We start from the raw sequence: 26,738 nt of genomic DNA on the forward strand, positions 1-26,738 counted from the left end.
CAGAGACAGCCACGGAGGCACTCCTCCCCGCAGGTGGTTGTCTCGCCAAGTCAACATCACAAATGCCTTCTATCTCAACGAGGCTCACCAGTCATTTCAGTCCGCAGCTGCAAAGAAAATCAGCTGCAACGCGATCAGGACAAGGAGGCTCGCTTCAAGTAACAACGCCTCGGTCGAGAAAGACAAGGAGTCACAGTGCAGACGATTCCCGAATAGTGTCGTTCGTCGTAGTGTTTTCGAATGCACTCCACAGCGGCAGCTCGGAGCGTCGCAGTCGTCGAAGAGCAGTCATGTCGGGCCCACCACACAAATTCCTTCGGTTCAGTGCGGTGAATCAAGCGCCGTACGGCGATACACGTTCATTCGACGAGAACAAGAAGAGAAACGAGAAGATTAAGACGGGATAAGCGCAAAGCTCAACGGCGACCAAACTTTTCCCCTTCCTTCTTTCTGCGTCGGCGTTCCGGGGAAGACGGGAGCGGCGCGTGCGAGCAGCTCGGGCGAGCCTGGAGTAAATACAAGGAGCGCGCGCGCGCAGCCTCGACGCGCCAGCGGCTGGGCACTACCGCCGCGCCGGCGCGCTTGCTCAGCCCCCGGGATCGTCAATGCTGCGTTTGCGCATCGCGCAAGTCTCGGGGGCCATGGCTTTTTGTTCTCAGTTGCGCTCGCCACCGCAAGGCGGGGCCAGCTGCTCAGCTTCTGGAGGAGAAGGAAAGCCGGAGGAGGAGAAATCGGAAGAAGAAAAAAATCTGCGAGGCGAGTTCCACGCGAGTGCTGGCGCAGACAGGAGGCGATATACGAGGAGAGCAGGTACGGACGGAGCCGAAAGAAATTCCGCTAAGAACGAAGCTGCTCAGGAGCAATGCTTCTGTTTCAGGGGGCGCGAGACTGCGGCCAGAAAAAAAGAAGAAGAAAGGAAACGCGACAATCAAGATTAAAGCAGACCGTGCTCAGGGAAGGGTGAGCGGCTCTCAGCAACGCAAAAACAAGTATGCAAAGCGCCATCGCCTTTGAAGTGCGGCAAAGCATTCCCCTTTTCAGTCGCATTTGCAAACGCAGTTTTCTCCTCAAAGGCTGTGCGAACAGACGGAGACATGCCGGTTCACGACATGCGGAGAGGTCGTCTTTCACATGTTTGTAAATGGAAGCGTCAGAGCAACTGTCCTACAATCTCTTCAACATACTCATTAAGATCACCATTTAAGATGCCCATCGAGTCATCTTTTGTCTTTGATGCCTACTATTGCGGCTCTTAGGCAAACGTTGATAGCTTTTATAATCAATTTCGACTATCCCAGCGGATGCAGAAGTGGTGCGCGCTACGCCCCCGAGCATCGTGTTGTACTACATCAACCGCTAGCAGACTCGAAGAAGCTCACGCCTCTTCGATGTTTGCACATCTCTCGCCGGACAGAGACAAAGGATGTATAAAAAGGCAGAAAGGTTAACCAGAGGTAGCTCTGGTTCGCTACCCCGTGCAGGGTAGCTACAAGACGGTTGAGGGATAAAGAGAGCGTAAAGGGAGGGAGAAGAGCACAAACGAAGTAAACTGCGTACACTATGTAGCTGCGAATCACTGCGCCAGCAGTTAAGAGCCAAAAACTGGTTTCGCTGTGTCCGAGCGGCAATGTATACTAGAAAACCAGGAGACATAAACAGTGCACTAGCGCTCAGCTTTAGCACTTAACAATTTGAGAGGTCGCGCACGCCACATACGCTATAGTGTGTCTATATGTTGGCCAGGCTACGCTGGCTACATCTACTTACGTATTTCAGGTGCCACAGCAGGGGGCAATACTGTAGCGGACGAAGAGGTTCCGCGCATCGCAAACATTATTATTATTTTTTTAAAGATGGGTTTGCGAGTATGTTACTGTCGCAGTAAATGAGTTCATAGTGGGAGAAAATGCTGTATGATATATATATTAATATATTTTCCGCTCCTGTCAACATGAGCACCACCCTCTGTGACGACAACTTTTCCGAGAGTTATGATTTCTCGTGAGCCAATCGTTCAGTGAGGTTGTACTTCTGCCCAGATTTCTGGAGCAGTCGGGGGTGGTGTCATTACCTCTCATGCGAGTGTTTTGTTCTAGGAGTTGGAAAAAATGGCGGCCGTCCCGACTTCAAGCCTCGCGATCACTGCACTTTGTGTGTGTATACGAGGTGATCATTTGTAAGTTTTACGGAACTTTAAAAAATAGGCTGTTGCAGATAACATAATTCTAGTCCTTGAGCGGGATTAGTCAGAGAGCCGGACATTACTGGCACGAAAAATCAGAACACATGTTCAACTAATTAACAAGATTACGCTAATTAGCTTGATTAGTTACTTTACAGCACATATTTAAATTGAGGAATTGTAGCCGGTGAGCTTACGAGGCGTATACATTTGGAATGAATTTACAGAATGACACTGGTATCGAGGTATGCTCCATCAAACTCGCCGCAATAATGTACTGTTATTCGACTTACTTTTTCGAGCGAAGCCTGTTATAACTCACAGATTTCGGTGGCGTCCATGTACACACTAAATTATCCTCAACAGCATTGGCTCGAGCGTCGTCATCTTCTTCCGCAGCTGGCTCGTTCGCGCACCTCGGTTTGAGCTCGTGCTCGGCACGCGCTTGTGCCACTGCTCCCGCGTTCGTCGCCGTCGTCTGCCTCCACAACTGGCTGTGTTGCGCTAATCATTCCAGCGTAGAATTTCACTTCTGTCGTCGAAATGGGGAGGTCACGTTTACGGGGCTATGAGCCATTGCCCAGGGGGGGTATGAGCCATTCATTGTCTTACGTAACGGACAGATTAAATTTTGAAGAAATTTCATGGAAGTCCATCCAGAATGAACGCGCTCGGGAAAGGGCTCGTCGTCGACGTGCCGATTCCGGCGTGAGGGCTTGCGAAGCTTAGGCGAAACGTCAGCGAACAGCCGCGGACCCCGAAGTGAGGGAGCGCGGTGTTGAGGCCAATATAAAGTTTTAGAATAAGGGCCCCAAAGAGCTTTGTGGGTGTTAGCGTTGGGGAATGCAGGAGTGATGAGTTTTAGAATAGGGCTTCGCGTTTGCGAATAGCGTCTTATGCTTGCAGCACCACTACGGTGTCAAAAAGAAATATTAGAAATATTAAAATAAACTATACCAATTTATGATAAGAAGAGTAATTTTTACTTTCGCATTTTTGCGTTTAATTACAATTTAGAGGTTATTAGCAGCAAGCGATTTGTTGCGCTTAATTTTGAGTAACAAACTTTACGTGCCTTCACCAGCCAAGCTAATCCATGTTAGGCCTACGAGCCATGAAATCGACAATCGAATTTGGAATCAGCGGCGTCTAATGAATCAATCTTCATTACACACGTTAGTTGAGAGATAGCGATAACCACAGTCACTTCTCCTAGCTTACGAACTTCACGCGTTACCATGAATCGAACCCAGTTTGGTGCTCGGTTAGAGCCGTCGCTTCGATGGGCGCCGCCATGTTTGTTGACGCAAAGCTTTTGGGGAAGCTTTGGGGGCTCCCACTAAATCAGTCAAATAGCGTGCCCGACGCAAAACCCAGACGCAGTTTGGATCTCGCGCATGCGCAGTGGCTTCGAAGCTATTTCTTTGGGGCCCCAAAACGTTTGGGGCCCCTATACTAGAACTCTCTAATATTACGGCAGTGTCGTCTTGCCCTCCAGGAACCCGAACAACGGTGGTGCACGCCTCGGCAACGCTAGGGCCAACTTTGGAGCCAGCTGCAGTGCTTGTGACCGGTTGTGGTTCGAGCACAAGGTGGTACTTGTCAGAGCAATTCGTTCGAAGGAACACCGAAGAAACACACGACAAGCTTCGCGTACCCCCATTTCCTCGAAAGGGGAAGGGCTACTAATTTTTTAACAAAACGCTCTTTTATGCATTGAAGCAAAAAAGCAACTGGTACGCCCACGTATTTGGTCGCACATTTTGGGAAGTAATACCTCAAAATTGGTGTCATCCTGGAAATTAATTTCAAGTGGATACGTCTTGCAGGCTCACCGACTACGATTTGTAAATTGCAACATGTGCTGTAGAGTAACTAATTAACAAGTTAACTAGTGAACTTTCGTTAATTAGTTGAATATGTGTTTCGATTTCGCGTACTAGTAATGTCTGCCTCTTATTAATGCAACACGACATGGTTGCTTAGTAGTTATGGTGTTGGGCTGCTAAGCACGAGCTCGCGGGATCGAATCCCGGCCACGGCGGCCGCATTTCGATGGGGGCGAAATGCGGAAACACCCGTGTACTTATATTTGGGTGCACGTTAAAGAATTCAAAGTGGTCCAAATTTTCCGGAGTCCCCCCGGAGTCACCCAATACGGCGTGCCTCATAATCAGATCGTGGTTTTGGCACGTAAAGCCCCATAATTTGTTTTAAAGAAGAATTATGCTATACTGCCACAGGTGACTTTTAAAAATAACGTAAAACTTAAAAATGATCACCCCGTATACGGACGCTCTACAGCATCGCCCACCTGAACTAAGACCATCGTTATCCTGGTTAATCGCGTCGTTCGAAGATGCCTGCAAGAATGCAATTTCAACAGCCACTGAGATAGTGTAGGTCCGAGAACCTGTCCGGCAAATCTCTCACGAGCTCCCTGAGAACTGGGCAATAATTAGCGACTCAAGAGCAGCGCATATTATAGCGTCGTGCGAGAAATCTCTAATCTTTTCTCTTTTTTTTTTCTGAATCTCAATGATAACGCCGCACATCTCAGTGCCACTCCTGCTCAAACAATAGAGGTTACCGTATTGTTTGCCGGCAGACACTCCGTAGCAGGGCAGCAGGATAGAAAGGTCTTGACTCAGGCAGGCCTTTCTAGCCTCGTATCCATAGATTGTTTCTCTGTTTCTTTGCTCCTTGGCGTGTAATAAAGACTCTTCTTTATAGCATACGCAAACGACTGCAGTGATCTCCTATGGGACATTCTCATTTGTTTTGCTAACTGAGAAGCGATTGCATACCGTCGCTCCGTTGGGCTCTAAGAGCAATGATCACTGTCCGTCTGAGCTCGACCTTCCCAAGCTCTACGCTGAGTAAAGCAGCCCAAGAAATCGGCAGTAGCGAATGTCCGGGTCTCCAAATGGCGCAGGAACAGCCGACAGTCATCATAATTGTCATGAAAAGAAAAGAACCTCACTTCTATGATTACTACAACTAACTTGAAGTCCATCCCCTTGCACTAAACAATACGCGACAAGCAAATAAACTGCGAAAAATTTCCGCGTCCTAATGCGGAACTTTCAGGCACCCAGCATTTCCGCTGATTAATACAAATTCTAACGAGGTGACATAGATAATATGTAAAATGTTTGGTCCAATGTCTAGGCCGCTCACTGTTTTCAATCGATAGTATAAATAGCTTCGCCCCTGCTTTAGTCAATACGTCACACTACGTCTCGTCAAACGTGTAAAAATAGTGACGCGAACGGAAATGTTAAAGTTAGCGCAATCTTGAACCGCGACCAGTACAGGGAAACGATGACAATAAGAACAGAAATAAGCCACAGACCTTCTTAGTTCTCTTCGAAGGAGCGGCCCCTCGGGGCAGAAACGTTTCTCAAGTGAATAAAAATGTTAGGACAGGACGCGGACAATGCTCCGTTGAAGATGTCACACGGTCGCGAATCGGGGGATGGAAGCAATAAAAGTAGAACGACACGAAGTTTGCCGAAGGAACACAACGGCTGCTTTTGATGGCGTCAAGGCTGCACGTCGCCTTCCCCACAGCTTTCGACCGTGGCGTTTATTTTGTCGAGTGACAGGGCTCGGACCACCCCGACGATCAAAACTGAAACGCCGCCGAAGCCCACAACCAAAGATTGTCGTTTTTCTTTGTTTTTATCGATCGACGATGGAGCGCTAGAGGAAGCTAAGCTACTCAGAGAGAGGAATCAGTCGCCGCGACACGACGGTTGAGCTGCCGGCTGGAAGAGGCCAAGCAGCAAAACCAAGCCAGGATATATATATATATATATATATACTGTTTCGGTGCACAGGCCCATACCGAGTGCTGCGTGCCGTGACTCCAGTTACAAACTAAATCGCCCGTCAATGCCCGTGCCTCATCTGCCCGGCAGTCCACTGACGTTGTGCATGTCGTACTCCTCAAACATTATTAATCTCCCGTTAACAACAATATTTAGACGCACCGGGACGGTGCTTCTGTCGCCGGGGATAACGCTGCATGCATAGTGCGTCTTTCATTTTGACGATGCGCGCGGGCACTCCGACGCAGAAGGAGAACTGCTCCTGGGCCTAGACCTGTCTATATTTATGAAACCAGCGCAGCAGTTGGTGTCATAGATATATCTTGCAAATAGACGTCAGCGTTTAATCCCTCGTTCACCTAACAATATATATTGCCTGTTGGCTTTACATGTGTGTGGGTAATAATAATCGGGCCCCTCAGTTCATCTTCCTCTCTTATATATATATATATATATATATATATATATATATATATAGTTTTTCACAGGGCTACGAATGTTTCGCGCGCCGAAGAAAAAGGAGATCTGAGGGGCACAATTTTTTTTCTTAGTCCAAGCCAAGCGAAGAAAGAGGCAATAAATCCAAGGACATCACAGGGAAAACTGTTGTTACGTGAAATGTAAATGCAGAAACAGTAAGGCAAAGGGGAAACGAAAGTGGCCGGAAAGATAACTTGCCGCGCGTGGGAGCCGAATTCCCACACGTTCGTTTACGCGTGCAGAGTGCGCTTTACTAACGAAGCTACGGCAGCGGCCACCTTCTCGTCCACGTTCTTCGGTACTGTGTATACGTGCTGTAAATTTGGCCATGGGAGTGTGTTAGCCAGCGCCGCCCACGGCCAAGGCGGCTATACCACTGAGTACAGCACGCTACCTGATATCAACCTAGTCTAGTAACGTTGCCTAATATACATTCAGATTTTTCTCAGCAGTGAGGTACATATACAAATGGCTCGCTCTATAGCACGCGCGATATCTAGCGACTGAAGTGGGCAAAAGAGGGCTCGCACGCCAAGTGCGATCCGCAGCGCAACAAAAATAGAACCATTGATTGTTCGACACGAGTAAAGATCTCGCCGGGCGAGCGCGCTGGCTCTGGGCCGCGAACAAATTAGAAATCGGCAGCGTCGGTGATCTCGAGCTGAGAAAAAAAGAGAGGCGAAAGTAAAAATAAGCTCCGGATCGATTTGCCATGTAGCACGAGAAAGCTCCAATCAAGCGGTGCCGCAACGAAATTAGGGTAGCCATAGAAGTGCCTCAGAGAACGGAATCGAATGCAAAAAGAAAGAAAGTGAGACATAAAATGTCTATATAAACAAACAGAAAATAAATGCGTAAAGAAATGAATTACCCATGACCGTTTCTACGCCTTCGCGCGCCACCAACCTTCGACATTTCACGTTTCATTTGCGTCGGTCCATTCAGCTTTAACGCACTCTCAGCACACAGCAAAGCACGCTCGCTTTATTTACTTTTTTTTTTTTTTGTCGCAATGATCGAATGCTTTCTAAGCGGCATGACATCTTTCTTCCAAGTCCCCCAGAACGCTGCTCGCGTGACCACAGCTGGGAATGGACCGTGCAGAGCGGCTTGTATTGCGTGGCCAGCACTCGAAGTTCTGCAGGTTAGGGAGAGCGTTCCTCTTAGCTACTTGCTATATTTGCTTCATACGTCCACTAATAAACAAACTAACTTTATATAAATGCAGGAGCCAATTCTTTTTCATTTCTCTCAAAAACTACGAAGTGCAGTGTTGCTTGCTGGGTTGGCCTTTGGGTATGGTATGGTATGATGAACTTTATTCAGGTCCTGAAGATAAACCCTTCGGTTGACGCAGGCGGCTCCCCCGTCGGGACGGTAAGGTTTAACCTTACCGCCGTGTAGTGGGCCTTCTGGACTGCCTGTACTTTACATAAAAGAACTCCACTGTGAAGAACTCGTCGCCACCAGTCTATTTCCTTGCGACAGTCTGTGAAAGCCACAGGACACTGCCAAAGCATACGATCCGGAGTAATGATGCTATTACACTTCTCGCAATTGATTGGTACCTCTCTTTCTGGCTATAGCTTGCTAATAAAGTTTGGACTCGGATAAGTTCTTGTCTGTAACAATCTCAGAATCACCGCTTGAGCTCTATTGAGCTTAATGTGTGTCACTGGGAATTCGCTTCTGGTCATGTGGTAATACTTCGTGACTTCGTTACATGTAAGCAATCGCTCCCTGTTCCCCTCCTGCACATTATTGTGGTCCTGGTCGCGTAGTGCACGGGTAGTAAGTCCTCGATGCAGCTGCGTTGGCCATCTCGTTTAAATTCTTCTGAGATGGATCGACAGACCCCATGTGTGCAGGAAACCAGCGGATTTCGATCTCACCAATCAGCTGGGCAGCCCTTTTGGTTACAAATCCTTTGAAAAACTGCCTAATAACCCATCTTAGAGTCACTGTAAATTCGCGTCCACTTAGTTATTCCTTAAAGCCAATGCTATCGCTACTTGTTCCGCGACTGTCGCTTCTTAAGTCATTATTGTAATCGCATCCCGAGTGAGTTTATCTGCATCTACTACTACTGCCGTAAAGGCTTTCTTTCCTCTGACCCGTGCAGCATCTACAAAAGCCGCATGTGCTCTGTCCTGTTCTATCGCCTGCAGGAGAGCTTTGGCCCTTGCCATTCTTCTTCCCAGGTTGTGCGCCGGGTGCATATTTCTGGGGAAAGGAGTCGTCTTGGTGATCTCTCCTATGCTATCTTTTAGTTGTACTGTGTCTTCACCCGAATTTTCGGATTCGGTTGGGTACCACCTTACCTCTTAGAGTATTGCTCTACCTGACCTTGTTTCAGAAAGCACTCTTTGTGGGCAATTTGCTGAGCTTCAATGATCTCGGCTACTGTGTTGTGCAGCCCTAGTTTCATTAATTTATCCTCCATCATGTTAACCGGCAATCCCACTGTTGTTTTGACAAGCCTTTCAATTATTCTGTTCAACTTGTTTAGCTCTGTCTGTGTCCATCTAAGCATCGCAGCTACATATAAGAAGTGACACAAGGCGAAAGCGTGGAGCAGTATCATGGCGCTCTCCTCTCCCAACCCTCTGTGTGTGTTAGTGATTCACCTTAGCAGTCTTATTACCTCTTCAGTCTTGCTCGTGATGTGTTGTATTGTTCTCCCATTCGCCCTGTTTGCCTCCAGGTACAATGCCCCTTGGGTACATTTAAAATGTAATTTCAACCCCGAAAATGAGATTTCATATTGTAAGGTGCTATCTTCAATAGTACCTGTTAATGAGTCCCTTTAGTGAACTTGGAGAGACTTGATTTGTCTACAAATGCAATACCGCATATAATATAGACAAGTGGTAGAGCACCCGCTTCAGATCCGTGCGGCTCTTGTATCGAACCCCCGTAAACTTGCGAACTTTATTTCGTGCTTTAATTTAGTTTCCGAGGCTTCCAGGCTGATGTTCCAAGGAACCGCGAGGTTACAGGGATATGCCAGCACCTAGCTCACAACCGCTTAGAAAAGTAAAAGCAGCGCTTTAGGCACAACGTTCACAGCTTTTGAGCGTCCAAAAGGCCTCATGAGCCAGCGACTGCCCCGTGTGCTACTCTCTATCCACGCTTCTTACGCACTGATTATTAGGAATCTTAACCAGCTCGTCCAGAGGCCTGAGTTGCCGAACGTGCCTTATTACTATACGTCCAACATTAGCTCCGGTAACGCTCGGCGTGGCTTTGAAACTTCTGAAGAGGAAAGCCCTTCCGTAGCCAAGTGGCATCATAACAGGCTGCCGTTTGTTTACCTGTCTCCCTTTGTCTCTCTTTATGCCTGCTATATTTATATGGTGCGGGCTGAGGCTTTTATCTTTATTAATTTACTCGCCTCACAATAAACAATGTCTCTGTTGCTGCGTATGATACGTTAACCCCGTTAAGGTAGCGCAGCAAACCGATGAAGTGCCGATCACAAACTGTGTGCCGCAAATGCATTGCCAGGACGAGTCAACGGAGCTGGAGTTCGCCGCTGGAGGCAACAAGCTGTTTGTTCAGAGACAACAAGGTCCATCACGCACGCCGACAGCGTCGGGAAACCGTCGAGTGGGCGACTCGGCCAATCAATCTTTTTTCTAATCTCTCGCAAGCATGGCTTTCCCGCCTGACATCAAGAAATGCAGAAAGGGCGCGTTGCAACAATCACGCAGTGTATAACACTCCCCAAAGCAAAAAAAAAAAAAAACGAAGAAAGATGAAAAAAAAAACGATAATCATCAAAACCAATGTGGAAAACACGACAACACATATCAATATTTCTTTCTTTACCCGCGGATGCCAAAAGCGCCCTCGAGCGTTCTGCGAAAAATAATGGATTACAGAAGCGCCAAAACGTACAGAACGACGCACCAAAGTCGAGGCTTTCAATATTAAAATCACCCTGTATCTCGCGTAATGAGATTTTGATCGATAAGGCATACACGCATGCGCGCGCGCACACACACACACACACACACACACACACACACACACACACACACACACACACACACACACACACACACACACACACACACACACACACACACACACTTTTTTTTTCATATAGACTTGAAAGGCACGACGGTTCCAAAATTCAAAGACTTCGAAAAGCGTAACGCAACACCCGCACTGATCGCTATGTAAATTAACATGAAAAGGTTGCAATATCGAAAATCAAAAGTCATTAGGATAGCGCAAACTTGACGCGCAGCAAGAAAGACTGCAGTGATCGCTTCTGCACAAAGCAAAATTTACGCAACTTTCATTTACGAAACTTCCTTTTCTCTCTCTCTCTCCACACGAGCTCGGACTGCACATTCAAAACGAGAGGTGCAGCCCTTATATGACCCAAAGGTGAGAGTAAAAAACGCAACAGTACGCATCCACAAAAACAGTTATTTATTAAAACAGGATAACCAAGACGCGAAGTAACTGCTAGAAAGAATCAATGAGTCCAGTAGAATGGAAAAGCTCGCAGCCTTCGTTCAACGTCACGTTCACTAGACACGAATATGTTCGTGGAAGGCCACAGAACCATTGCCATTGCAGACAACTACGTCAGCGTAGAAATGCAACCAACCAAAAAGAGCCTTCCTTTCCGATTCCGAGTAGCAGCGCTAGAGCAATAACAGCTTTCGAGAGAAGTAAAATACAACTACATTGAACATGCAACGCAATTCTCCGCTCAGCAGGGATGGCCATCAGCTGTGGTAGCGAGAAAGCATCAACAAGTGTGTCCGACAGACTATTCAGAGAGCATATATCCACTCGTCGGACACTTAATCGAACGATATCGCGGTCTGCTGCACGTTTCCGTAGCAGCACAGAAATAGATTTTAAAAAAAAACAGGGATCGATTTTCTCACGAACACAAAAATCCACTCAGCACACACCAAAGAAAAAATAAAGGAAGGCCTTCACTGCGTTCGAGGAAAGTTCTGAAATCCATCAAATTCTTCTCAGCATTTTTATTGGAACTGTCACGATGCGTGTGGCCGACGGGGTGAACACCCCTTCACTCGAACCTCTGCTGGCAAGACGCGAAGAAAAAAGCGAAACAAAACAAACAACAAGAAAACAGACCCTTTACACAAAACGAACAAATACGAGAAGGCGCGCCGAACCAAGCAGGCAACTACAATCTCGAAAGGAGTGGCAGATAAAAACATCCTGTCCGGCCTGCCTACGCGCGGAAGCAGCAGGCAAGACAAAGAATGCACTCGCTGCATTCACTGCATTCCTGCCTCGTGCAGCAACAGCTCGCGCCCGCAGATGCTGGCAAATGCAACGCTCACATCGCATCGTTCCACGCCGGAACGGGGCCCCGGGAAACATGCGTCGACATGCATAATGCATAGCTGCTTTGGCCGAAGACGCGCACCGGTAACCCAATACGCACTTTGCCGCTCCGATCGTATGAATAACCCCGGTGGGTCCTTCGCGGCCCGGCTACTGGTGCAACGCTTGGGCATTTCTCGGCACAGCTTGGCCAGGCCTGCGCTAGCACCGGACGCCACTCAGTCGGACTCGGGCCCGTCTTGTACCTCGGCGTTTGCGTAATAATGCATCTTCTGGCCCACAGGAAGGGCGCAGATGTCGCGGAAACATTCCGTGACCACGGCAAAGTGGAAGAGGGCGAGCTCAACACTTTCATAACGAAAGATCGGCGATTCTACAAGTGCTTACGAGGTGACAATATCGCAAGATGTCAGTCATAAAACACAAACAAAGAAATACATTTCTTAGAATACCATTACAGAAACAAGGGAATGTAATCATTGTTTTCATATCGCTTTCCGACTTTCCACAGCGACTCGGTTTTGTTAGCACGACACTTGCAGCTCTGAGAAACGACAACACTCACGCTATTTGCAAAAGGCCTCACGCCTGAGCCGCCTCCAACAAAACCGAGTTTTGCAAATAGCACACCCAAAGCGCCACGCCCTGCTTGTACGCTTTTTTTTTTCTGCGTTTGCGTTCCCTAACTCGGGCTGCGCGAAAACTGAAACTCCCTAATACTGGCGCAGCGTGCAGCACCGGCACCACTAAGTACCTCTTTGATCTACACAAGACATGTACGCTTATAGAAAACTCGTTAACCCCAAGTTACACCTTCGGGCAAGCTTGCACGTTAAAGGCAGCGCATGATTCCTAACTGTCTCGCATTAATTATTCGACAAACTCAACACTCTCCATCACTTTTGCATAAAAGCGCGTCACTTATCTGTGTATCCTCTATTCAACGTCCCACCTACACACATGGAAGATGCTAATACTATTGAAAACATCTAGTAAAACGAATGCAAGTATATGCGACTGTGCGATGGGGGCCGAGTGGAGTCTCGTTTATGAGTTGAAACTCATCGAGCCGAGCGCAAATTCAGTCATTCCCCCCCTCGTGTGCGCGAATGCGGCCTTGTGAAATTTTAGGTCATTAAAATTCGAAATCCGGGATTAGCGCTCAATAACTAGTCTAGAAGAATCCAAGTTATTCGTGGGGTTGCTCGCCATCTTGTCTCATTCAGTGAGCTGGTGCTTCCAGCAGCGAGAAAGTATTAGCGTTACTGGCAACACCTACAGTTTTCGACTGCTACAACTTGACCATTTGCAAGATCGACACACACTAACCTCATGAATATGATAGCCTATCAGAAGGACCTGAATAGCCTGTCAGAAGCAAGCTACCACCTCGCACCAAAACACAGTTAGTAACACGCCCCAACCCACATTTGTGAGGGTGTAGATGTTACTCCTCCGCAAGCAGCGCACCTACAGCGCACCTGCAGAGGTGCAGCTCAGGCGTGAAACAAATCTCAGCGTGGCAAGACAATCTACAATGAAAATACACGTGAACTCGACACGCGGCGACGTCTTCAGCGAAGCGGACCAATGTGAAGCGATAATACTGACACCGTGAGAAGATTTCACTGCTCTACGGCAGAGGGACTTGGTTGTATTATTGGACAGCGTGTTTAAGGGCGTCGCTCCGCGCGGGCATAAATGCACGGAAAAGGTGACGATCAAAATTAATCTCAGGACAGATATGCGGTTGCTATCGCCTCTCACATTTCGCCTTAATGTCACTGCGGTTGCCCCATCATGGTTTATTTCGAAGTTCTTGAAAACCTTTCCGACTTTTCCTTTTTGTTTGTTTGTTCGCACTTCAATTGTGAGACAAAACAGAACCTCCTATTCACACTAACTATATATATATATATATATATATATATATATATATATATATATATATATATATATATATAGGAGGCTAGGCCAAGTCGGCCGCAACGGCGAAGAAAATGCCCCTGAAAAGGGTGCATCCCCGCAAAGCGAGTCTTATGCAGGAGAAGGTGACTCAAGGAACACACAAGATCATCGTCGCAGCACTCGCGACAGACACACAAACTAAAGCTTGTGCGTGCGTGCGCGCGCATTTTATTGCGATAGCAATTATATGGACACTTCAACCGGATTTCTGGCGTCGGCGTCGCCGTCGCCGTCGGCGTCGCCGTGAGGTTCCGTATAGATAAAATCTTCGCCGCGCGCCGTATGCCCCAGCGGAAGCGTGCGGGGACGCGCGCTATCACGGACAGCGAACGCACTCAATCTCCCACGCGCAAGCAAGGAAGCGGAAAGCCAGCGCCGGAGGGAGCAGGGGGGGGGGGGGGGGGGGGCACTTCTCTGCCAACAACCGCGCTCGTCGCTCGTCCGCACAGTCTCTTATCTCTCCCACGCGCAAGCAAGGAAGCGGTAAGCCAGCGCCGGAGGGTGCGGGGGGGGGGGGGGGGGGGGGCGCACTTCTACGCTGCCAACAGCCGCGATCGTCGCTCGCTCGCACCGTCTCTTATCTCCACACGGCTCTGACCTTCATGCGCTCAGTTTCCGTTGAAGCGATAGACCGCACGTACGTTCGCCGCTGCGGCGTATCCGCTTGCTGCCAGAGTTTTGACGGTCGTTGTCTGCAGTCATTCAGTGTGAGCTATTCATGTTTGTGCGCGCTCACACCACGCTTGTTCATTCAGTTAGTAATAGTCGGGCCACATTTTCCAACGCACGCTACACATGCAATGCTGCCCGGATCGGCAGTGCAGCGCTACAGATGTGTCCCTTCGCACGCGCTGCCCACGGGAAGCGCTTCTCATCAACACCACCGTTTCACACGCGCCTTCTCGTGGTCATCGAGTCTCTCTTCATGTCGGTCTACTTACGCCGCAGCACACCTGCTTACTTAATCAGCTCATGTTTACTACAATTCATATTGCTACCAAAGCCGCTCACCTTACTTCGTATGACATTGCTGTGTTGCTATCGCATTCATTGCTTCGCCCTTAGGGCGAAACTGTGACATTTTTTTTTAAGTTCGAAGCACCTGATGCGCCAGGGCTGTCGGCGTCTCCTGTCGTCGTCGTAGTCACGGTAAGCAAGCGGCTCGTGCTCGCGCTCGGCAGGCGCTTATGCCACTGCTCCCGCTTTCGTCGTCGTCGTCGTCTTACACAGCTGGCTGCGTTGCCCCTCATCATTCCAGCGTAGAATTTCACTTAACCCGCCGCGGTGGCTCAGTCAGCTAAGGCTTTGCGCTGCTGAGCACGAGAACGCCCGTGTGCTTGCGTTGTAGTGCGCGTTAAAGTACCCCAGGTGGTAAAAATTAATCCGGAGCCCTCCACTACGGCGTGCCTCATAATCAGAACTGCTTTTGGCACGTAAAACCCCAGAAAGAAGAAGAATTTCACGTCTCTTCTGTCGTCGTAATTGGGAGGCGGCGTTTACGGGGTTATGAGCCATTGCTTAAGACAGTATCAGTCCATTAACGGTGTATCACTGCATGCTTCACACCTCCCCAGGTTTCACGTTAGTGGAGCTGCATTTCGCTCAATGAGTCATTTCACACTTACGCATAAAATTTAATTCAGCGCTCAAACCGAGCCTACGACTTATCTCGTGGTAACGTAATAACTAATAAAAACTAAAACAGTAAGAAAGACGTCCATAATGGCCAAATTGCTGAGGGAGTTAAAGAAAACAAATATAGTTTCGCTAATACTTGATGGTAAATGATATCATCAAGCTTGTCCTAATATAATACTAGTGACGGCTTGGCCGCACGTAGAGCTTTTTTGCCGTTGCTCCGTCTGCCGTCTGTTTTAAGGGACAGAGCATCGATTCCTCCCAGACATAGTTGGCGTGCGAAGTTTTCTGCTTGATTAGTCTGAACGCGTTAATGGCATGCTTTATCGGGATGCAGATCAGCTTCCTTACTCTTACAACGACGGTGCGTGGATCTGAAACGGTGCGGATCGATACGAACTACCGCGCCCACACCTAGTTCACTTGTTCCCCGTTCAGAACAAAACGAAGATAAGCCTTTTCAAGCTGTTCACCGCCCAAAAAGAGACGAAATATAACCAAAGAGAGACGAGAAATGGATATTGCAACCATTAACAAAAACGCAGCTGTAAGCTACAACAGTCACTAATGTAAAGGAGGAGCGAAAACTAATTTAGAAAGCTACTACAAGATTTCATCGCAACTCATCTACACTATAAAACACGCCAACAGTATATAAAACAAATCGCTTGAAAAGACGGTATGCCGGCCGTTAACAGCCAAAGAAAGCTGGTTTGTTGACAACCCAGTACCAGTACCTCAGGTTTTACTGATGTCATCTGCTCAATAAGACCACGACTTCCCAAGTTTTCTATAAAGTAACAATAAGACGACGGTGAACTCTTTGTAGGAGGTATTCTCTCTTTGTGTTACTTTGCTCGTGTCAATTTCTCCAATTTACTCTCTAGAGCTACAGCCATAGAATGCAGTCTGTTAAGCTCCAGTCGGAATCGCATTGCGCAAAGACAATAAATCAAACAAAGCTTTTCCTGTCTATTTATTTATTAATTTTTTAATTGTTGCTTTTCCTAATTATGCGCGACTTTCTTCTATATATGCTCACGCTAAAATTTATTCATGAGATTCCTGCCAACGAACGCAAACAAAAAATAAGCGTTTCGATATCTGATTTGGCTTGGAACTTACACAAAAAGTGACAATTAGTAGTAACATTAGGGAAGAAGCGCAAGAAGACTAAAAAGAAAATAGACAACCATTGCGCTGCGCTCATCCTCGCGCTGTTTTTCTTTGCTTCAAGTAACAGAATGTACAAAACGGCCCAATACACTTATGCAAAATTGTTTCTTCGCCATTAGGTGCCCTCTCGAGCTCCCTACACGGCATCTAACGCTTATAACACTATCGTAATTAGACTTTTTTTTTTCGCAGCGATCGATCTCCCAAGAATGGGTCACGACCAAGAATAGAGAGTCAAGTGCATTTGTGGTATGCGCGCGAAGGCGAGTGCGCGGCAAGCGCCGCACTGACTTTACGAACGTTTAAACAAGAGGAAAAAGAAAAAGCGAACAAAACACAAAGCCGTGAGTACAAACTAACCAAGCAGCACATACCTTTGATGTCTTTCGCTGACTGCGACCTCGCCTGAAGGAAAGCCTGAAAGTAAAGAGAAATCGGTTAGCCGTTGTCTCAGGAAAACATAAAGCGTGTCGAGGCAGTGGATAAAAAGACGGCACTAATCCACCATAGTCGTTCCCTAAGTCGACATGAGTCGACACCATGTAAACAGATCGATGCAAGCGCTTTTTTTTTCTCTTATTTTCTTTTTTTTTCCGGTCCGCGGATTTAACGTGCAATCAATTAGTGATAAAACAGGCCAGCCTAAACTAGAGACGCTGCGTCGTTCCTCGTTCGAGCCCAAGGTAATGGCGAAGCAAAGTGTGCAAAAAAGAGAAGAAGCGCCCATGTAGTTTTAGATCAAAGAAAACCGCCCTGTGATATCCTAACACAGCGCTGTTTTACGAGAAAAAGATTAAAACTCTAAACCGCCAGCACTTGCACTTTGATTGAAACCTTTTTTTTTTTTTTTTTCAGAAAAGCTATTAAAAAGGAGTGATCATTACGTGTCTTCAAAATAGGTGACCAGGTCAAAAGTTCCGCTTTCTTTCAAGATTTGATTCTGAAAACAGCGCGGGAATAATCTTAACTGTTCAATTACAGTGCTATTAATTTTGGCGCTTTGGAAGTTCCTGAATCCACGTGTATTTGCGGGCTCGTTTCACACTCGGAAAAACACATTTATGTAGCACGTATTGAGCAACACAAAGCTGTATCGAGAGTTTTTCATGTTGCTCTCCAATTTTCTCATTGACACTTTGATAATAAGAACAGTGCTTCTCGAGTTAGATAATTTATTACAATTAGCTAATTAAATCTCAGTAACGAAAAAATTACTGGCGGCTACTCCACTGTACTGGAAACAATACGCAGTAGGTTTTCTTCGCGTAACGCCGTTCCTCTTTTTTTTTTTTAAATCGTGAGCGTGATAGCTGGAACACCCTGTATATAATTTGTCCATAAAAATTATATAGAGAGTAGCAGATAAAAAGTGTAAGGACATAGATCATTTGAATGTATAAAGAACACTCTATATAAATTGTCTCTAGAAGGTCTACTAATAAACATTTGTACGGAGTTAACGCGGCAATTTTCAGAGCCGGAACATGAACGTCCGATGTCATGTTCGTAGTTCGTGCGGATAATGTCATTACGGGAATCTAGCGATACGAAAGCGCCTTCAGGCATTGAAACACACGCAGCAGACCAAAAGGCAGAAAAGGATGGGTCGTAAGAGGAAGGAAGATGATCCGCATCCCGATAAAGCACGCCACCTAACGCGTTCACAGCAAATCAAGCAGAAAACTGCGCACGCCAACTGCGTCTGCGAGGAAACGAAGCTCTGCGCCCCAAAACAGACCGAGCACCGGCAAGGAACGCGCGTGACAATCGCACTGGTGGCGGGATTACCGCTAATTAAGCGCAGCACTAACGAGCGATCGGCGTCGCGAGCTCTGTCCGACAAATCTTGCCGGCTTCGAAAGAGAGGGCGTGGGTCAATTCGCTGCTGCGCTTGTGCTTTAGTCGAGGAAGGGCGAACGAGCGGGGACAGTGGCCGGTGTGGGGAGAGAGTCGTATTCCGTCACGGGACCTGTTCATTGAGCGCGGTCTTCAAAGGCCACGGCAAACGGGCTCTGCGCAGGGTCAAGGCGCGCGAACCTTCAGTTTTTTGTTGTTGTTTTTTTCTTGTTCGTACGCCTCTTTCGATAGAACCCTATATAGGCACCCGCCTTATCTCGCGAACGAATCGACGAACAATACTCCTGGCGCGTAGAGCCGAAAACGAGCGCTATATACAAAGCACCGATTAACGAAAATCACGGTGAAGTATACAGATGCAGACAGGCACTCGACGGCACCCCATCGTGTGCAGCATGTTGGCCTCGCGGCCATTTGGTGACATTCGACCATTGCCGTAGGGAAAGCGCGGCGCGTTCGACGTCAGACACGTAAATGTGAAGCTAATACGAACTGCAGTGCGGTCTTACATTGCAACGCGCCAATGCTCGTGGAGGGGAGTACGCTTTCAGCGCCCACGGCGTGCCAGCGAAGTTCACTCACCGGCCAACCGAAGGCCAGCAACTACTGTATGTTGTAACGCCCAGCCTCGTTCGGAGACGTTGAATCCGGCGCGTCGTTTAATATTACGCAGAACCAAGGACAAGACTGCGATGTAGTGTCCCGTGTCCGGTTTTCTATGCAACCGGCAGCGGCGCCGCCTTCAAATTAACATCTCGGCCAAAATTCTCCTGAGAAGTTCTGTGCACCCATGTACACAAGCACGGTGTATACCTGGGTGCACTATTACTTTGCATTAATTTACTTTGTTTAAAGAAACCTCCCTGAGAAATGCGACTTCAATCCGAGAACTTTCTAAAGGTGTTATTACTCTTTGCGCCGTCAGCCATTTTTGGTACCATCTTTGCATTTGTACCATCTTTAAGTCACGCCATCTTTGGTACCACCTTTGCAGGTCAAGCATATCAAGGATTCACAATGTGATTTCTACAAAGAGGGGTAAGCTTCAACATAAAAGAACAACACAAATGGAAGAAGTCCCCTGTCCCAAAACTTTCCAAACCGGTTTCTTTATTTTATTTTTCCAACCCTCTTAACAGGTAAAAGCCTCCAACAGTTCTTGAGTACAATTCGACAAATCTTATACAACCTATTATTATTTTAATACGGAAAGCGCTTTTACTACGACCACGCACATATAGTACGCTGCCGTGCTTTCCCTGGGTGACTACGCTGCGCAGCCTTTCCGCCTTCCGGTTCCTCGGCTTCATATCCCTTCTTCCGCTTTGCTTTCAAAGTTTTCATGAAATATTGAACAAGTGAACGCAGCACTGCACGTCCTTGCCTCATGTATAAAACAGAAACTTACGTTTATAAATCAGTCACTCCAGAGGAGGAGGAGGAAAGAAAGGGGGACGGCAGGGATGTTGATCAAAAATGCGTATTGTTGGCTACCCTACGCTGGGGCACGGGAAAGGGGTAATAGAAAGAAGAGAGAGAGGAAAGGAAAACGAGGTGAATTCACGCACGCGTGCAGAGGGCACCAGTAAGTCACAGGCGTTCACACATGCCAGTCGCCCTCAAGAAAGTGCCTTCACAGCCTTGTCGGCGGACGAGCGATGGGGACGGTGTCCCTCGAGAAGCGCCTGCACGGACGGCGGCCGATCGTTCGGTCACAGAAACCGTGAGAAATATAACACGTCTATTGGTGCAACACCATCAGAACTGGTCACACCTTCTGTTTTGATGTTTTTTTTTTATCTTTGAGTCTAACAATCACTTTAGGCAAAGAGTAATACAGGAGTAAGAGGCGGTTTGCAGGAGACGCACTCACTGCCTGGGAAAAAAAAAAAGTCATTTGCGGCACGCTGTATACAGGAAGATAACTGGTAAATGTTTGGAAAATATGAAAAGGGCCACTGAAACAATGCTTTCGTGACACCATTCACAGCAATATCTGTTCCCCTACTTGGCTCCTCGCAGTGGACTTGAAGGAACTTCAGACACGTAGCAGAGCAAGAAACAGCAGCGCTCAGACAGCTCGTGCGTTATACGCGCCACTATCATTACACGGCCCGAGAGAGTCAGAGAACGAGACGGACAATGACACTTAATTAAATCATACCAGCACACCTCTAAAAGACTGCGTTGCCCATAACCACGTTTTTTCCTTCGCTCTTCGAAAGAGAGCCTCGACTGGGGAGCAGACTCGCATTGCGCGCCTCTTGTATCGATCCCCTCCATTCGACGCTTTTCAGGGACCGCGACAATTTATCTGCTTTTACATTTGGTTGTCGAATGAGCCAATAAAAGGAACGCTACAGCTGCCGAAATTAGTATTTTATCCTAGAAATATGATAGCGATCATTATGGGACCTTTCCGCAAGGGAAGCATAGTTACGGTGAACAATAAATAGACAATGTTTTAAAATATAGCGTGATTTTTAACCGCAGTCGGTGCTCAGGCAAGAAGAAACCATGTCATACGGCGCTAGTGGGAGCGAGCGAATTCGAAATAATGAGCAAGGAATTGTAATGAGGTTATTAAAAAGGTTGCAGATTTTTATCAGCGTAGTTTCTTCCCTCGCGTAATGTAATGGGATTACAAGAACAGACAGCATGCTCCTCTGTAAGCAAGATTGAAGAGCAGTCGTGCTCGTCCTGGAAAAATGAGAAGAAATAAAAAAAAACTGACAACGCAATTTTTGTCGCGTCGTTTAAAGACATCATTATCAATGTATGCGCACGTGCACGCTTATTCCCGAGAGTAGAGGTTAACTTTATATTTTTGCACTGTACTTTTCAGTGTGGAACTTTTCTGATGCTACAGATAATTATCGTCGCTTTGTGCGCCATTTTTCCATTTCTTTACCTCCCTATTCAATCGGCACTAAAAAAACAAAGCAACCTAGAAGAGCTTATCACCATTTTATTGCAGGACCAAAGTAGATGAGCGCAGTAAATAAGCGTTCGATGAAATCTTTAGGAAAGCTCGTGAAAATCAGAATGCGTGAAACTAAAACAGCGAGACAATTTGATTGCATCTGCGATGGTGTAAGTTCCGCTACAGAATATGACATTAGAGTGGTGGGAGGCCCAGTCGAAAAATAAACATGCAATATGATAACACGCAGTACTACATCGGACTTGAGAAAACTCCTACGAGAAAGATGGGTTGTAAGAAAGATACGTGCCATATTTAAAAGGCAACAACAACAACAAAGGGGAAATGTATATGGAAGCCATGTGTGGGCAATATATCTCATCTCACCCTCACTATTATTATTTGGTTTGCACAAATAAAAACAATCACAAAGAATAGGAAGAGAGCTAGCGGGTAACTGCCACCAGGAGGGGCACAAAGCCGGTCGGCTGCAGAAAAGCAGACATAACAAAAAGAATAGTGAATAAGGAACAGGATATATATCAAGAGGGAGAGAAATTAAAGAAAATGGGGGAGGAGGTGAGAGAAGAACGACACAAGAACAAAACATGCCCACGCTTCATACACTCATCGAGCAGAATGTTACGTGCTCATCAACGGAGTAAACATTGTAGACATGTTGAGGAACAGCCTTGGGTATTCGTCGCCTCTGAAACTTCACGAGACAACTTCTCCTTTGTGCCAGAGATTCGTTACATCTTTTGATAAGTTGACGAAGAGACTCAGTCGAAAAGCTCTACTGCGTTAAATATTCAGAGGACATAGTCTAAGCTTTCTCTTTTTCTGTGCCAGTAAAACCAGACGACCTGCCAGCTCCGCCTTTGGTTTTCCCGCTAATAAATAGAAAGCAGAGAAGAAAATAAAGCAAAAAAAAAAGAACAGGGCCCATAATACAGCCTACTTTCTCCGACATAATTCATGCTTTGTTAAGCTAAAATTCCATCTTCTGCAGCGGTAACTCACGTTCTGCCAGTTCGTAAGCAGCGCGCTAAGTTATGAAGCGGATCAGAGCTTCCAAGCCCAACGAACCGCTGCCCTGAAAAATCAGGGCATACGGGCGTACCATACGCGTAAGTGCGGCGTTGTAAAATGACTCCGTAATACATATGCAAAGACAAAGGACAATATATCCAGACTCTCGGCGGAGGCAACGACAAAAACGAAGAAAGAAGGAAAGAAAAAGGGGGGGAGGGGGGGGGGGGACGAGAAGAAACAGGAAACTACATCACTCCGCGGCAGCAACGGGGGAAGCTTTTCTGTGCAAACTCTTGCACTTTGGAGACTTTCGAGATTTTCTTCTTTCCTCTTCCCCTGCACCCACCGCGACCTTCATAAAATATGGGTCACCGAGCCATGAGGCACGGATTTCATGCCACGCGAACGCACAAGGGACGCTAAGCCCGAGGATCGCCTCGCTGAACATGCAAGGCCAGCGCGGGCGGTTGCACTTCTCCCGCGCTCCAAACAAGGTTCGCGCGCGTTTCTCACACGTCTTCCCAATTTCTAAATCATCTCAGCCATGCTCTCCCGTGTACGAGACTCGAGCACCACCCGCGGGAATCTCTCATTTCCCAGGTAGTAAGCAAGCGGGTCGGTCGTAGACAGGAAGCCCTCATTTGGCGATGAAATACGCCTGCTCCTGCGACAGACACAAGCGAGGCCACGCCTGCACGCGGATCCTCTTCAAAGCCCGAGTGCGCTCACGCGTGTTCGATCCTGCTCAAAGGGCCAGAGAGAAAATAAAACACAAAGCATGCCAGATCTTTCATCGCTATCAAGCGCATCACCTGCAGTTCCAGATTCAGTGTCGCAGCCTTCTTCTTATATGTGCGCGTATGTCTCTGCTGTTTTGGATAAGCAGCGCAAGGTAGGCGGATAAGATGAGATGCGCGCGAGATCCTAGCTCCGCTTTTCCGCGATTCAAACAAGGTGCGCCGAAGCGCGCGGTTGCGGCTCGTGCGAATGCGGTGGCCTCACGACGCTCGGTTATCGGGGCAAGAACGGCTCGAATGGGCTGCGAGACGAAACGGAAGCAGCAGTGGCGGAAAGGCAGCCCTCCCGGCGCCTATCTTTCTACTGCATCGGACATGCACACAGCACGGCGCCGAATCAAATGAGTGACTTGCATAAATAAGCAGCGAAGGCGGGAGTGAGGCGCAGCGAGATAGCTAGCGTTTGCAATCATAACCTCGGGTATTTTCTTACTAAATCGCTTTATTACGCTGTAAAATAAAAAAAAAGGGGGGGGGGGGGGGAGCGAACGATGGATAAGCACTGAGAGTTGGAACAGCGTTACACATGTGAAGCAATGAGGTGCCAGCTTACGCGAAAAAGAACAAAAAAAAAAGAAAAAAGCTTGCAGGTTCTCATGTTTCACTAGAGCAACTGCAATGCAATATCACTATGAGATCCTATCAGTCGATGATTATCTTTCGACATCCGCATAACTTCTTTTCCTACATATTTGCTATCTCATCTGGGAGTAATAACGGTACGATCTACTGCTGCCGGTCTACCTGCAGCTGCCTACGACTCTACAACCGAAACCCAACAGCAGGACTAATTTTCGTTTGTTGCTGCTAAAAAAAAAAGACAAAAAAAGATATGCACTACAACTTTCGCTACATATAACGCATCATCCCGCTTTCAACATCATATGATCATGGCCATACCTATCATTATAGAACGACGCCCACATACATATAGTTGTGCGAATCACAGCTACCGTTTTATTAGAAGCACCTCAAAGCACCGCGGTGGAGAGCCACAAATCCGCGCAACCGCCGCCACTACTTCTGTCACGTGCGTCTCTACGGCACACCACTCGTCTGTTGCTATTTCCCCGCACTGTCGCTCTCGCCCTGCAAGTTGGTCCGCGGCGGACATACAAGGGCATACCTCACTACATCACCGCAGGCCACGTCTCAACCGATGTAACGCTATCGCATCAAAACCCTCGCGAGATCAGATTCTGCAGCAGTGTCACCCACATTAAGGCCCTCGAGTGAGGACACGCATACCACACAGGTATCAGGATCGTCTCGCTAAAGAGAGAGAGAGAGAGAGAGAGAGAAGGAGTATAGAAACGCAGGAAGGTCAAGCAGACGAGCGTGCGGTTCGCTACCACGCAGTGTTACAAATCCACGGGTCAGCTATGATCTGCATAACGCTGGCGCATTAAAAATAAACTGATGGTCAATCAATCAATCAATCAGTCAGTCAATCATTTATTTACCATGCCCAGGAACAACCAAAGCAATAATAATAATAATAATAATAATAATAATAATAATAATAATAATAATAATAATAATAATAATAATAATAATAATAAACTATAAGATAGCCCATTCCTAGTTAGCGCCCATAAATTGCAATGAAGGCTTTATCTCACTCGATAGGTGGCGCTCGGCCAGAGATAGGACCAAAGATACGGCCACAGATATCAGGTATAGCATACCTGATTAAATCAAGCAGGCTAGGTGACGATTTGTCAACGGGGATGCCATTAAATCATCATCATCGTCATCATAATCATCGACTGGTAGCTTTTGCAAGGCAATATACACACGCTTGCACCTAGCATCACTCCTCGCCGCGAAGACTAAAAATCGCTAGTGCCACCTAGTAGACACGCAACAAGTATCTCCGTTCCCCAAACTTAATGTCAAGCATGATGTTGTCTTCTTCGGCATATACATTAGCGAAACTGTCCAGACAGTAACAATCAACACTAAAGGGACAGTGCGCATGACCGGCAGAAAGCGAGCTGAGTAAGCATCACGCATGACCTGGCCGATTGCCCGTGTCAACAGCTATGCAACTACCTACCCAGAGGGGTAAACACTGCACCAAAGTCAGCCCGCTTTATTTAGCCCGTTTCCGAGCAACGAGAACCGAAATTACGACAACGTTAACAAGGACTAGCGCAAGTTACACGCCTCGATGCAACGAGATAAAGGCTACTTTTTCCTGCATTTACAGAGGCGGCTGTCATGCGGATATAACGGGCTGAAAGCCGACTTAAGTGGCAAGTCAGAGGATCACGCTAAAAATAAACTCCGTTTCAACGACGTTGACTCAAAAAAAAAATCAATACAACACTAATCAACAGCACCCGAACGTCTCCCTAATTGAACGCCGGGAACACTTAATTTGTGCAACCGAACAACTACGTTCAAATAGTACTTAGAGACAAACCTTGCAGGAAGTGCGGCAAGAAAAGCTGGTTTGCCAAATGTCAATGCCAAAAACAAAGGCAAAGGAGTACAGCAGAAATAAAATAGGTCACATATATTTTAATAGGAGCGAAAGTGCACTGTATACGGTCCTGACCTATGAACATCCATCCCACTGCTTTCATTGCTGGTAGCGCCAGATTTTCTTTCTCGGGTCTTGGTGCTTTCTCGGGTCTAAATAACTTTAAAATATAAAGAAAAAAAAATAACGCGGCAACGAATGTTAGGATGCTCGGAAATCCTATCCCGGTTACTCTGAAGCTTCAAAAGAGAGGAAAAGCCAGATGTTGGCTGCGAAAGCCCTCTTAAGTGTAGCTAGCCCCTTGTTGCTTTGCTTTTATTTACATTCCGAAGGCCTAACGCTGATGAAAGAAACAAGCGTGCCTTCAATAGCGAAAAAAGGCGAAGAAGGCTGCAGAAAAGGCCCCCATCAAATGAGGTCTTGCTTTCTAAGACGCAGTTGACCTGGTTCTCGGATGTCACTGGCCACTTATAGCCCGCGACCCACCGCGAAGATGTTTTTACGAGGAAGTCCCACACACACATGCGCTGTGCGTGCGTCCGGCGCATTGATTGATTGATTGATTGAGTTCAGATTTACAGAGCTCTATGGTCGGAACACAGGGGGGCTATAAGACACGCCGTAGTAACTCCACATTAATTTCGGCCAAACGCACGCCATCTCTCTCACTCTTTTTGTATGTCAGAGAGAGAGGTTTAGCATGTTTATTTCGACATAAACACATACAATAAACATTCCTGATTTTTTTTTTTTTTTTTTAGTGTGTACGCGTGTATGTACATGCAAGCGGGCGCGCATACAGTTGTTGCTACTTTAGTGATTCGCCCGCTGCATTATTTATGTGCTTACACAGCAGCGTCCAAAACAGTATAACAAAGAAGTACGTAACTGGCAGAGCGCGCACCGCATGACATTGTGCAGAAGAAGAAAGCAAAAGCGAATAATCGAATACATCCTCCGAGCAAGACAGCCTCGACTGGCCCAGTCTCTTCCGCTCCAAAAGTTTCCTCCCGAAATT

General features: G+C 47.1%; 1 protein-coding gene across 8 annotated transcripts in view; it reads right to left on the reverse strand.

Moving 5' to 3' along the window:
• Window positions 1-26,738, reverse strand: part of LOC119449630 (rho GTPase-activating protein 7-like) — a 411,144-nt gene that overhangs the window by 178,998 nt on the left and 205,408 nt on the right. For all 8 annotated transcript variants that reach the window (XM_037712849.2, XM_037712845.2, XM_037712848.2 and 5 more), the window contains one exon: window positions 16,995-17,037. In XM_037712849.2, the coding sequence (XP_037568777.1) occupies window positions 16,995-17,037 (43 nt within the window). The remainder of the gene's footprint in view (window positions 1-16,994; window positions 17,038-26,738) is intronic.

Source organism: Dermacentor silvarum, chromosome 4, assembly GCF_013339745.2.
Source record: "Dermacentor silvarum isolate Dsil-2018 chromosome 4, BIME_Dsil_1.4, whole genome shotgun sequence".
Taxonomy (NCBI): Eukaryota; Metazoa; Arthropoda; class Arachnida; order Ixodida; family Ixodidae; genus Dermacentor; species Dermacentor silvarum.